Source organism: Haliaeetus leucocephalus, unplaced genomic scaffold, assembly GCF_000737465.1.
Source record: "Haliaeetus leucocephalus isolate CR32 unplaced genomic scaffold, Haliaeetus_leucocephalus-4.0 Scaffold193, whole genome shotgun sequence".
In the NCBI taxonomy this organism is placed as follows: domain Eukaryota; kingdom Metazoa; phylum Chordata; class Aves; order Accipitriformes; family Accipitridae; genus Haliaeetus; species Haliaeetus leucocephalus.
In genome coordinates, this window is record NW_010972629.1 from 193,258 (window position 1) to 206,350 (window position 13,093).

The following is a 13,093-nucleotide window of genomic DNA, read 5'->3' on the forward strand; positions in this document are numbered from 1 at the left end:
GGGGGGAATAGAAAACTAAGTGTGAATTTTCCGTGATGACATTCCTGTCCCATAAATTTTATCCTCCCCAAAGGCTCCTTGAGGAGCAAACAGGACTGACACCAACTTACTCCAAAGCTGGGCTGGGAAAGGACAACGTATTACCCTGATACTCGAGCTAATGAAAATCTGAAGCAGGTGGCTGATCTAAAGCAGGCCCTTGCTAACATCTAGGCTTCCAGCAAGGAAATCTTTCAACAGCAGTTCAAATAGGGTGACTGCTTTTCCTCTGAAGGGCTCGAGGTGAGGGTGTAGCGCAGAGGCAATATTAAGGGAAAGAAACCAGGGCACCAGAACTCAGGCAATGCCCATGGTTAGTTTCATTTCAGAATTAACGCAACCATACTGCGCAACTTCTGCATTTTATTGGTTTGTGCTGATGCCACGGCGACTGGTTTGATGTAAACAGGAAGCAGGTATGTGTTGATTCACCCTCAGTGTGCAGAAACAGGTTTGGGGATCCGAGCACTTCTCTGGACACTGGCACTGCAGACACAGGTTTCTGCAGCATCTTGTTTCAGAGTTGAGCAAGGGAGGGGCATCAATCAGGAAATCAAAGTGCTGCAAGTTTACCATCTAAGTCTTCACTTTCCTGTCCCCTTAACAAGCACAGGAAGAGCTTCACACCCATTCTGCTGGGTTTTGCATTTTGCAATAAACAAAGCCTAGATCTCAGGCCTGACACAAGCTTGACACAACCAGATCTTTTCAAATACTTATTCCCTCCACCCTTAACCAAAACAAAGCAGATTCATATCTGAGTATATGTGACCACTGGGAAGAGCACTGGCTCAACAGAGGCTTTTCATTCACAGCACCTGTTTCAAAACTAAGAGGCTTCTACCTGCTTGTTCAGCAGGGTGAGATCCTACCTGCGTAAATGCAGACGAAAGAGCCTTTAGCAATATCATCAAGGCAGCGAATGCCCCAGCCTTTGTTCTGAGTCTTGAATAACTGCAGGCGGACTTGGAGCCCATGTTGGACCAGGCGGTTGGTGCACATGTTAATGTTGCACTTGCACCTCTTGTTACACTCGTAAACTCTGAAAGAAAGAACAGTGACATCTTCCTTGATAAAGCAATATCCCAAGACTTGGTGTTATACCAGTAATGATGCAAAGGGACTTGCAGCAGCGACTTAAAGCTCAGCAGAGTAGGGAGAGTGTAGTTGCCAGGTATTACGGTAACACACAGAGATCCCAGGCGACACATTAGCAGATGGATCAAGAACAGAGGCAGGTTTTCAGTATCTGCTCTTAGTTCTGGGAAATACTGCCTCTCTGATAGCATCAGAGGCCAAGTTTCTGGGGTTGGTATTTGTAAGGCAAGGAGAAGACGCAGCTTTACTTACCCTGTCGGGAGGCATTCTTCCAGCCTTTTGTGCTGGTATCCTGAATTGGGGTTGATCTGCCCGCCCGGGGTGCAGCCAGTCGCTTGGACTGTCAGCTGGTGACAGGCACATTTCGATCTAGAGAGACACACAGAAAAACCCACCCATGCCCCAGAAGTTAGTTTTACACACCGGTTTTGCAGAAAGGAAAAGAAAGCACAACTTTCTGCATGCGTATATGCAGAGATGGGCACACAGGGCTTGCCTTGGAGTCAAACCTGCAACCGACCAGAGCTGCATGGGCTTATAGTCCAGAGCAGATCCACCTTGGGCTGTTATCAGGGCAGGCAGTGTGCCGTCCCCCACCCTCCAGGCTCAGCAACACACAAGGGGTCACCTACTTGTCTCTGCAGCCGTCTTTGCAATCGCAGCCCACGAGGAACTCCCAGCTAGTGTTGATGTAAACCCCTTTGCCAGGGATGCGTTCTTTGCTGTAGGCCACCTGTGGAGGGGGGGTGTTATCGATCTCGTTGACACAGGACAGCGGCACATCCTCCCTGCCCTTGGTAATGTCTGCAATGTAGTAGTAGGGTTTGTAGGGCTGGAACTTGCGATCCACCAGCACATACGGGTCCAGGCAGAACATCTCCAGGAACAGAAAGTCACAGTCTGTCTCAAAAAGGTAGCGTTCGATCTCCTGCATGGTTCTCAGGCACAGCCCACAGGGCGTCTTGTAGAGGACATGGAAGCCCATCTTGCGGTTAACCCGTCGGCGGGCTGTCATCCGTCGGAAGTCGTAGAGCAGCGGGATGAGCAGGGGGTTCTTGCTGCGGTACTGATCGCTGCGGATGGGACGGACGCGGGACAGGCAGGTGTAGCTGCAGACGTGTGGCAGGTAGAAGAGTTTCTCCAGTGGGGCTCGGTAAGAGGGCTCGTTCGGCACGCGGTCCATCATGCCGTGGAAGGACTGTGCTGTGCCACTGCCTGCCTGGCCACTGGACAGCCTGTTACAGGAAAAGGGATACACTGAGCAACTGCGGCTTAAGGAAGAGTGGTGCTTTCTCCTCAAACTGCAAAGGGATTTTAGGCCCTTAATTCCTATCAAAGCAGCTGCTAGTTACACACTGGGACACCCTGTTGGCTTTGCTGCTTAGTCCCATTAGACACAAACCCCAACATCCCTGGGGAGCAAGCCTGGGCAGGCCCCAAAGGGAGTGTTACCAGCAGCAGAGAACACAAAAAAACCCCAAATCAGAACTAGGGAAGCAAAAAGAAGTGCAAGCTGGTTGTGGTCTCAGAACTGGGATCAACGGCTTCTGTGCTGTGCATTGATTGCCACAAAGCAACCACTGTGGAAAAGCCACCTGCAGATTTATGTTAATAGCAGCTTCCCCCTGACCCTGGAAAGCTTGTAGTAACAGGAGTCCTCTAAAAACAAGCAGGATCAGAGGCTTTGGCCAGGGTCCCACTGGGGTAAGTTCTGGTCAGAGCTGATAAGAGACCCTCCAAGCAAAAGCCGCCAACAAAACATAACAAACAGTTGTCTGGGAGGGAGAACAAGGTAAGAGGAAGACAAATGCTCAGGACATGACAAGCTGGCAAATAAAGGTGTCAGTCCATAACAAAATAGACCTGCACTAAACCAAACAAGCCCCAAATCTGTACCAGCATCCCAAACTCTCACAAGGATGCAGGGATATCGCTGCATTTGTTGTAAGTGTGAACAAGCTTTGCTTACCGATGCTGCTGGGATGCACCAGTCCTTCCCATCGGAGGTGTATCACTTAGGACAGGTGAAGAAGGTGATGACTGCCCAGAGCCTACGGAGCCAGGACGGAAGGAAGTGCTTTTCTTGGCCACTTGCTTTCTTGACTGGGCCAGCTGACTGTCAGAGCATCTGCACGAGGGAAGAAAGGAGGCGATTTGCAAGATGCATATGGTCACACAACTGGTAGGATTTAGACAGACAGGGGCAGTCAAAATAACATTCCCCCGCAGAAGTCAGCAACAGTGCCCCATCCGAGAGAAGCCAAGCAGATTTTTTCCGAATGAGCGTTTCCTAACGAGTAATCAGCTCATTTATGACTCCTTATGCTACAGCGATCCCGCAACAACCCCAACCAAATGCCAGAACTCAGCTTCATTTAAAAGTAACTCCTGACATACTGCTATTTGGAAGCGAGGCATGGGAGTGAGAGGGAGTGTAATGATGATGTCCAAGGCCTTCATTTCAGGAAGCTGGACAAACCAGTACATGAAGAAACCTCTGCAATAGCAGAAACAAGAGTTTACAGAGGCTCAATCAGTGCAACAGTACTGAGCAGTGGGAGGAACAAGAAGTACAGAGGACTCTCTTGTCCATAGCAAGTAACAAGATAAGATTGTACAAGGGAATGTAATAACATTACTGACAAAAGGGCTGTGAGGGGCTCCCAAACACCTCTGCAGCCCAACACACAACATTGGGAAGGTGGGAGGCACCTGGAAAACTCTGCCCTCACATTCTGAGAAAACAATAATGGAGGTTTTCAATCCATTTACACGGATTAAACAGAAGAACACCCCAAACCAGCCACTGGTTTTCCTGCAAGTGGAAGAATCTAACTTATGTTATCAGGGTAGAAAGGGAGGAGACAGTGACAGCAGGAGGGGGCAACTGTTTCTGCAAACATCTGCCTTAAAAGCAAGGTGTTAACACACACTTCAAAATTCAAGAGCAAGAGAAAAAAGCTTCCATCAGCAGGCTTTAAACAGTCAGAAATGGCCAACAGCAGCTCCCTGGCACCTGGAACTTGAAAGTGAGACTAGAGAGGGAAGAGTACTGGGCCTTCCTCAGAGTAAACAAAACACCAGAGTGAAGAAACCATTCTCCCAGTTTTAATAAGCTAAAAACAATGTGTTTTTAACCCAACAACATTCCTTGGAACAGCAGGGACATGGATACAGTACACTGCCTTCAGTCAATGTTAAAAACCAGTTGTCTTTAAGCAGTTCACTATTTAACAGCAGGGCAGGGAAACGGCTGTAGTGTCTGCTTGCATTAGACCTGAAAACAAGATCATAAAGTCAAAGCCTCTGTGCGGACTGTTAAACGGAAAAGGAGAGATTCAGCAGCCAGCAAGACTGCAGGCTGGCTGATTGCTGCAGTCCAACTTTATTGTCTTCATGCCATGTCATTGCACATCCTTCCTACACCCTCGACAGCTCAGGGTGCCCTAGTGTTAGGGCAACAGCCCAGCTCTTCCTCTGTTCACAAGTGGGGCCCTAGACTGACGGCAGAGGAGCCAGTGTTGCATTTCTCATGCTCATTTCTCATGACCTCCTTCAGCACCGGCCTCTCTTCTTGGGTATGTAAGAGATAAGGAACAAGGCTATTATGGCTTCAATTCTCAAGTCTTGGTCAGAATGGCACAGGAGGAGCATTTCCAAGTCAGCACCCGCATCCAGGGGCACAATGGGTCATATTGCACTGGTACTTGGAGAGGAACCCCCTCTGAGACTGGAGGCTGGGGGCAGGCAGGGCTTCTTAGATGCTGCTACACCTAGAGAGCATCCGGTGAATAAAGATTTACTTGCTGCACAGGTTCCTTACAGCTGGGACATCTCCTTTCTCCCGTTTGCCCATGTGACAAGGCACAGTCACAGCAGAAAACGTGCTGGCAGGGGGCCAGGCGTCCATAAATTCGGATGGGAAATCCACAGTGATGACAAAACTGAACCACGGCAGCATCTCTCTCACCTAGAGAGTTATTAAAGTCCCTGAGCACATGCCCAGGTACCCTGGTGTTCTCCAACATGCTCCCTTCATCGCAAGGCCGAGTTCCTCCTTCATCCAGGCCTCCTTCAGCACTAGCCCGCACCTCCGAAAACGTCTCGCTTGGGCCCCTGGTGGCAGGAGGCATGTGTGCGACTTGGTCGTGGCTTAGCTTTACCAGGCTTGGTCCGTGACCACCGAGACCAACCACTGATCCTGAGTTCTCAGTGCCTCGTAAGTCATTGAGGTCTGCGAGCAGGTCAGTCCAAGTGGAGGAATACAAGGCAGCCGGGGGCCAGTGCCTGGATCGTGACACGAGGGAGCAATTCAGATTTTCAGAAGAGAAGGAGCAAACGTTCTAACTTGGAAATAAATCAAGTGCTTTAGCCCTGAGTAAGAACATGGCATTTGGCTCAGGGGGTGCTGGGCTGTCAGCTCTCCCGCCCCCAATTACTCATCCAGCAGCCTTTATCTATAGTTTCCCCCAGAAGCATGACTAAAACTGATTTGTGCAACCAGGAAACAAGCCTAGTCATGGAGGAAACCTGCACCTGAGGATTCCTCTACACAGAAAGGGTGGCGCCTGAAGGAGCTGAGCACTGGAGATGAAATGCAAAGGAGGTAGTGGTGGAAGCAGAGAACGGACTCAAGTACTTACTCCATCTCAGCAGGCTGTGGAGAAACGGACTGTGCAGCCAGCGAGGCTGCCTGCATTTGCTCTAAAGGTTTGTACTGGGTACCAGCTCCTGTTAAATCTTGCGTATACTGTACTACAGGCCCTTTGCTCCTGACAGCACCTAGTGCGGAAGGGGAAAAAGCAAAGTATCAACAGGAAAAGCCTCCACCATCAGCCAAAGTTTCTTGTACTAGCCACAAAATATTGATTTAGCTGCTGAAGGCAACCAGAACAGAGGTATTTGCAGTTAACAGTGGGTCACTGGCTGGGCTCTGAGTCACAGCCAGTCACCCCAAACAGATTCTGGCCACTTCACACAACTGCAGTCTGGTTTTGTGGCATCTTTATGCCAGGAGAAAAAGACTACTGTAAATCTTAAATCTCCAGGAGTTCTGCTAAAAAAACCTCACCAAAACCCAAAACAACCCACCTGCCCCCACCAACCCATAATGCGTTCATTCAAATTCCAGGATACAAATTAAAACAAAAAGATGCCACATACCGACATTGGGACGAGTCCTTGCTTGTCCACTTTGCTTCTTTTCTTGGGTGGAGGCTGTGGAAGTTTTCATGCTGAACATGGGCTCAAGGCGTGTGGAACCTCGGTAAATCCACTCACAACGTTTGTCATCCTGCAGCAAGGAGAAGGCAACACTCACAGCACCTATGGCAAGAACTTCCAGGGGTACCATACAAGCCTGGGAGACAGCAGTGTGCTTTTACGGTGAGCAGAATCAAATGGAAAGGAGGCAAAGCATTGACCTGAAGGCTCTTGAAAGACCATGCAGCCAAGAGAGGACAAAGGCAGTAATTCATCGTATCTGGGGGAACACTGAATACAAACCGAATCTAGAAAGAGGTCCAATACCAAGACCTCAAACCTCAAACACAGTTCTATTCTTAGCCCAACAACTGACTAACGAGGCACTGCTGGAGAAACCAGACTCCCTCAGGGGACAAGCTAACTCCTCAGCACAAACCGAATCTGCTCTAAGACAGGGAGGTTAAATTTGCAAGCGCACAATGTCTTCCGCAGCCCCAGTGGCCATGCAGTTATCTAGACAGAAAGGCAGCCAAGCGGGCACAGATAGTATGTCTGCTCCCTTTCTGCAATTTGTAGAATACGAGCAAGCCGAATATTGCAGCTTCTGCTCAGTTTCTCTCCTGCTTCTCAAACCAGCACTTGTATTTGGACAGTAGACATGGCTAGGTGTTTACATCAAGGAAGGGACCAGGATAGAATGATGATGCAAGTAAAGGATTTTGCTTCTTATTCTTCTACCACTTTAAAATTTCACACGTGAAATGCTTTAAAAGGCTTTTGAAGCTTTTGTCGTGCAAGCGGAAGAGTCTCACCATCACATCAGTGCACAGTAGAAATTGGCAGTCTACCTACTAAGCAAAATACCTGCTTGCTCCAGGACCCTGTCTGACATTAGCAAGGAAACTGGACTTGATCAGCCCAACAGAGTCAGCCCCCCCCACCTCCAACTCAAATTTAAGCCCATCTTCCCTCTCTAATGGGAGAAAGGAAATTGCCCTACCAGGAAAAGGATTTTGACCAGACTGCCATCCACTTCTTCCACTCTGGATTTCCACCAGGTCCCTTCCCACTCTGTTTTGATCAGTTGGCCATTCTTCAGCAGCACCATGGGACGGTTGGGGTAGGCCGTGATGTACTCCTCAATAAAATCACGACAGGAAACATCCTCTATGTCTTCCCAGGTCTTTTTCACTGTTCAGAAAAGGATGGATGGGAGAAAGGGAAGAGGAGGAAAGACTCTTACAAAGAGAATCTTTAATTCTTTTTTAAAGAAATCCTAGATGGATTTTTACCTAAGAACAATAAAGCAGCAATGCCGAGTGGCCGGATTTTTGGTGGTAGGGCATCCAGCCATGTTAATGCACCCAGAGTGCAAGAAGTCAAAGCACACTCACTCTGCCAGTAATAAACCACTGCTTCCTCCAGCTTCATATGCAAATGTCTATAGGCACAGCACTGGAGAGGACACGTAGTCTGTTCCCTGTCTTTTGAGCCAGGCTCTGTCATATACCCAAAGGCTCCCCATACAATTTCAGCATCAGGACGCAGGAGGGGCAGAGATCACTCACGTGGCCTGCAGATCGGGTACAGCTCCCACTCCTTGACATACGAAGCGTAGCCATCATCAAAGAAGATCAGGAATCTGGCAAACAGCAGCGTTGGAAGTTGGAATTAGAAATGCAGCTGAATAAAATGCAGCTCCACACCATATAATGGAAGTGGAGCACCCCTCCTGTTTCTCCTGCCAGTCCCAAAGGCCCTCAAATCATACGGTGGATGAAGACAGAATGAAGCAATCGCTTCTGCCAGGAGATTATGAGCTTTGCAGTATCACCACTTCCCTCGGTTCTTTCAGAACAGCTCTCCCCCAGCCCCGAGCCACCCCTGTGCTCCCAAAGACAAGAGAGGCTGCCCAAAGGCTTTCCGGCAGCATAGCACAGCCAGGCCCTCTTCCCTCAGCTCCAGATTCCCTCTGTGCCTCAGCCACAGGAGGTAAGGGAAGAGAAAAGACAGTTTTTAATTGCTCCTAATCTCTGCTAGAAAAGATCTTTTTGGAACCTTTGGGACAAAGCAGCAGTAGAAGCTGCACACTGTGACTTGAACAGCAGCACAGGGAGGGAGCTGTGGGACACCTCCAGGGCTCCACCTGCAGACAGGAGAAAGTCCCAGTGCCTGTGGGGGCCGGGAGCTCAGAAGGGGATGCGCACAAGGCTGGATATGGCACCTGCTTAGCACTGCGTGCCTCTGAATAACAACTTCAGGATATGGAGCCATATAAAGGTTGCATTTTGAGAGATCAGCATTACAGCCAGCCTAGCCAGGAGGAGTAAATTTGCAATACGAGTAATAAATGCAGTTCATTTTCAGTTACTAAACGTGTATCAGATAGAACTTGATGCAATTAGGCATTTACGGCAGATCCACATTTGAAACAAACAGGGTGATTATACCCTTTATGAATCTTCCCAGAAAGATCACAAGCCGAAACCACAACATCGAAGCAGCCCTGCCCCTTATTTATATGTGACTGAAAAGGCTGCTTTAGACCTGCTGTTTCTTCTCCTTAAGTGCTTTGGCAACACTGCTAGCCCTAAATGCTTCTAGGGCTCATATTTCCTAACACTATTTTTTATGCCTTGAGCAGTGCAGACTTACATTTGTGTGATAATTTGAATGAATTACCAGATATAATTTCTGACTCAGGGACATGAGTAATAGAATGGAAGCTCCACCCAGAGCTTTCAGAGATAAGAAAGACCAAAGAAACAACATTCAGAGCTATGTCCCTGGAAAGGGCAAAAAAGAATTTAGGTCCCACAATACCAAATACACCAATATACCTTTTTTCTTTTCTTTTTTTCCTAAAACCAAAACAAACAAAGAGAAAAAAAATAAAAGAGGGGTACATGACTATAGAGAATTAATACCTGTCTTTATTCTTCACGTTTGGGGTTTCAGCCACAATGCCAGCATACAGCCAAACCTGATTCCCATCTTTGTATTTTGCCACAACCCTGCTGCCAACATAGTGTTTCTCAGGCGAGGGGTGATAGTCATAAGCGATGTGATTGCCAGAAAGCAAACTCTTCCCTTTATTATCAAATTTCACTTTGTACTTCTTTCCAGCACCTGAAAGACATTTCAACAGGGCAAGATAAATCAAGCCAGGTGATTTCATACAAGAAGTCCGATATCCTACACCATTCTGATCCAAGTTCAGAACTCATTTGAAAGCCTTTCAGAAATTAGTTTGGAAGGTGAAATATTATAGTGGAGATGTGTTGCTTTCACAACTCTTTCCAGGTGACACTAGGTGCTCTGACACGGGAGGGGACCTGCTCTAAGCCTGATCAATGTTACCCACCCAAAGCTCAGTGAAAGCCACAAGCACTGAGTCACAGCATCAAGCATGGGACATACCAACGGTCTGGATTGCAATTAGAGTTCCTTTGTGCCACGTTTTGGTTCTTTTCTTGCCCAGGATCCTCATGCCAACACTCAGATCACCGTCATTGCTGAGATCACTCCCAGCTGCTGCAGGGCCAATGGGCTGCACGGTACCAGGAGCTTCCTGAGGGGTTTGTGCATCTACCCAAGGAACAACAATAAAACGTAAGTTAGAAATTGCCCAAAGGCTCCCTCTCCTACGTACACAATTGGAAGAATGTGTCGGACCTGAGATAGGAGGTGTTCTTGCTTTCCTTTACCTCAGTCAGCTTAAGTGCCTCAGTTTTACTGGATGGAGTAACCAGCAAGTGAGGTTTAAACAACATTAAAAAGCTTTCATGGTATGGAAACTGCACCACTTTTATCTGCTTTTGGAAAGGGCTTAAGAAAAATAGGGATTTGGAGTCAATATATCCTAATGGGTCTTTCCAGCAGGGAAACAGAATAGTTATTTTCTTTTTCAGAAAGAAAACCACCGGGTATAAGATGCAGACAGGACCAAGGTAAGGGCACACACAGGTGCCAGCCCATGTCAGTCATCCCCAGGAAGCTCTCATAATCTGACCTTTTTGTGCATCCTGGGCATTTGTTTTCTTGTTCACGGCATCCATAAATTTCTGAACATCCTGGGCAGACTTTCTCATTGCAGCCATGGCCTCCCGCAGCTGAAGGGGAGGAAAGAGAAAGAAAATATGAAGAACTGTTTCTTTTTTGCGCCAAATACAATGCTGCCCTAAGCGTTCCAGTAAAACCCTGCTTCAGAAGCACACTATAGTCAGGTGTTTTCCAACTCACCAGAGTCTGATCCTTTGCAATTCTGGGACTACTATCGCCTGTGATTAAAGAGAAAAAAAGTGGTTTAAAACATCTTGGGAAGGAAAAAACCCATCCTAGTTAAGTCACCGAAAGACGAGGGAACAGATAAAAGCATCCATTCAAAAGCCTCCTCTGTCCCTGTCAAGAAATCCGCTCAAGCCAGGCTTTTACTAAGCCACCCTTTCTAGATGCACAACACGCTGCACAGGCAGCTTCCCTGCAGGGGCAGCATTTGATGGGGACAACAGTCAGGCAGGTGGCAAAACGGAGAAGTCCCACTTTGGGACTCCAGGAGCCACACAATAGTTAGGGGCCCTGGCAGACCATGCAAGCGGTGATGTTCTTCACGAGCTAACGGCATTTCCTACCTGATCCTCTCCTGCTTACGGACCAGCGTGACTTATGGCCAACTTTACAATATCCTTATTCTGATCCCTCTCATTCCTATGCTCCTCCAGCACACGCTCAGATCTCCATCCCTCCCCTCAGTACCATGTGGTGCAATGAGATACTGAACTGTGCTTCCAGCCTGAATCGATACTCATGACATCATCGTCGTCCTCATCCGGGATCTCAATCACTTCCATGGGCTTGGCAGCCAAGTCCTCATCCTCAGAACTGCTCTCACGGTACTGGAGGCCCAGCTTGGAGTACAGATCCTTCACCAATATCTCGCATTTATCAATGGCTCTGAGGAAAAAAAGTAGAAGGGAAGAAACAGGAAAAGACAAGGTGAGCCCAGCTGTACATCCCACAATACTGCAGAAAGAAATAGGAATCAACCGCTGGGGAGCCGCTAATTAAATACAACCATGATGAGGTGAGGGAAGAGTATTCACATGAAGGATTTAAAGCCACAGGGGAGTAATTTTAATTATCCCTCAATAACCACACACAAATGAACCGATGCAGAATCATAGCGTCAGTCTACACTGAAGGGAAATGGGCAGCACTCATCAAATGATCTCCCCCTCCTCTGCTCTGAGGCCCAACTCTGACACGTGGCTGCGATTCCAAGCGCACCCACCTTGAAGCGTCATCAAAGAGCCGGTCAACGCGAGCCACCTCTTCTTCCTTCTGTTTCACACACTTTTCCAGCTCCTCCAGCTGCTGTTTCCTCTGCTTCACGCACTCAAACTTCTCCAGCTCTTTGTCGATAATATCCTGGAGCTCCTCCATGGAGATTCCCAGCTCCTCCATCACTTCTTGCTGCAGCTCTTTGATCTCCTGGGAATCCATTTCTGCTGTACCTGACACCACAAAGAGGTGAGAAAAGGCCGGTGAAACCCTATTGCTGTACCCCATCACCTGAGGCACAGCACTCGCAAGAACGTAAGCTCAATTTTTTGAAAGCTAGTCAGGAAGAAAACATTATATATGTTGTTAAGATAACATCACAAGGAGCCAAAAATAACCGAAGTGCAAGCAAACTGATTCCAGGACAACCAGGGATTCCTGACATCTCCTCCGATCTCTGCACAGACTCTCCAAACCCACTGAACGCCGGAGCCTTACGCTTCACCACCTCAGTGCCATTTCCTCCGCAAAATCTGCGGAGCAGTTCCTAACCCTCTGCCTTGCCTGGGAGGAGAACCATGCCGATGCCTCTCCCAATCTGTCCGACAACTTCATCTTCGGCAGCAGCCCAGAAGAGCTCCTGTCCTCCCCTGCCTGTGGTGTTTAAGGAACGTTATAACATCCAGCCCCAAGGACGGCCCCAGCTGTTTCCTCTATCCAGGCCTGCAGACCCTGCATCTCCCTTTGAGCTGGGTGTGGTGATAACGCATCCAGTCTCCATGACTTTGAAGTCTATCCCCTGTCAGCACCACTCACAGACACCTTCCTCCTTCCCACAGTGCTCCCTGCTCTCGCCTCTCCCTTCAGGCTCCCTGTCTGTACTAAGCACACCCTCGTCTCCAGCTCCCCCCTCACCTCCTGCTCCTCTGCCAGCCCTGGTCCCACAACCCCCTCCTCTCTCCCATCACCCTGCTCCAGCGTCATTCAGCTCCCCCTGCCCACATTTCTCTCCCAGCTGCACCCAGGCCACCCCCGGCCACAACCCCACACACTTTCCTCCAGCCCTACAGATGCAAAGAGAGCCCACAGCCCACCAACATCTCCCAGCTGCACTCCCACCCCAGTGACTGCCCGCCCCCTGCCAAACGCACCCCTATCACCCAAACAGCCACTGTCAGCACCCCACCCCAGTGCCACCACAGCCCCCCTGCAACCCCAAACCCCCATCAACCTCTCCAGTCCCCCACTCCTAATGCTCTTACGCTCTCTCTTACACCCTATAGCTCCCTTATATTTGCAAGTTTCCATCAACCCCTCGGCCTGCAGAAGTCCCTGCCCACAGCCCTGCCGCCTGCACCTCAAAACAAACCCCACACCTTATGCGTGGGGACCTCCTCACGCTCTCTTCTCACCCCAACCGTCCCCCCCACAAAGTCCTCTCCCCAATTCCTCCTGCCCCACAGCCCCCTCC

At 48.9% G+C, this 13,093-nt stretch overlaps 1 protein-coding gene across 3 annotated transcripts in view; it reads right to left on the reverse strand.

Annotated features, from left to right (window-relative positions):
• Nucleotides 1-13,093, reverse strand: part of SETDB1 (SET domain, bifurcated 1) — an 18,526-nt gene that overhangs the window by 5,045 nt on the left and 388 nt on the right. The window contains exons 2-15 of one of the 3 annotated variants that reach the window (XM_010565503.1): nt 11,633-11,855; nt 11,123-11,295; nt 10,585-10,622; nt 10,355-10,454; nt 9,763-9,930; nt 9,270-9,471; nt 7,911-7,984; nt 7,343-7,533; nt 6,301-6,430; nt 5,781-5,919; nt 3,107-3,265; nt 1,770-2,372; nt 1,390-1,506; nt 912-1,081 (exon numbers count right to left, since the gene is read on the reverse strand). In XM_010565503.1, coding sequence (XP_010563805.1) covers nt 912-1,081; nt 1,390-1,506; nt 1,770-2,372; nt 3,107-3,265; nt 5,781-5,919; nt 6,301-6,430; nt 7,343-7,533; nt 7,911-7,984; nt 9,270-9,471; nt 9,763-9,930; nt 10,355-10,454; nt 10,585-10,622; nt 11,123-11,295; nt 11,633-11,844 — 2,476 coding nt within the window. In that variant the 5' untranslated portion in view covers nt 11,845-11,855. Of the gene's footprint in view, nt 1-911; nt 1,082-1,389; nt 1,507-1,769; nt 2,373-3,106; nt 5,425-5,780; nt 5,920-6,300; nt 6,431-7,342; nt 7,534-7,910; nt 7,985-9,269; nt 9,472-9,762; nt 9,931-10,354; nt 10,455-10,584; nt 10,623-11,122; nt 11,296-11,632; nt 12,554-13,093 lie in introns of those variants that run through there. The other 2 variants (XM_010565505.1, XM_010565506.1) reach the window with 2 other exon arrangements.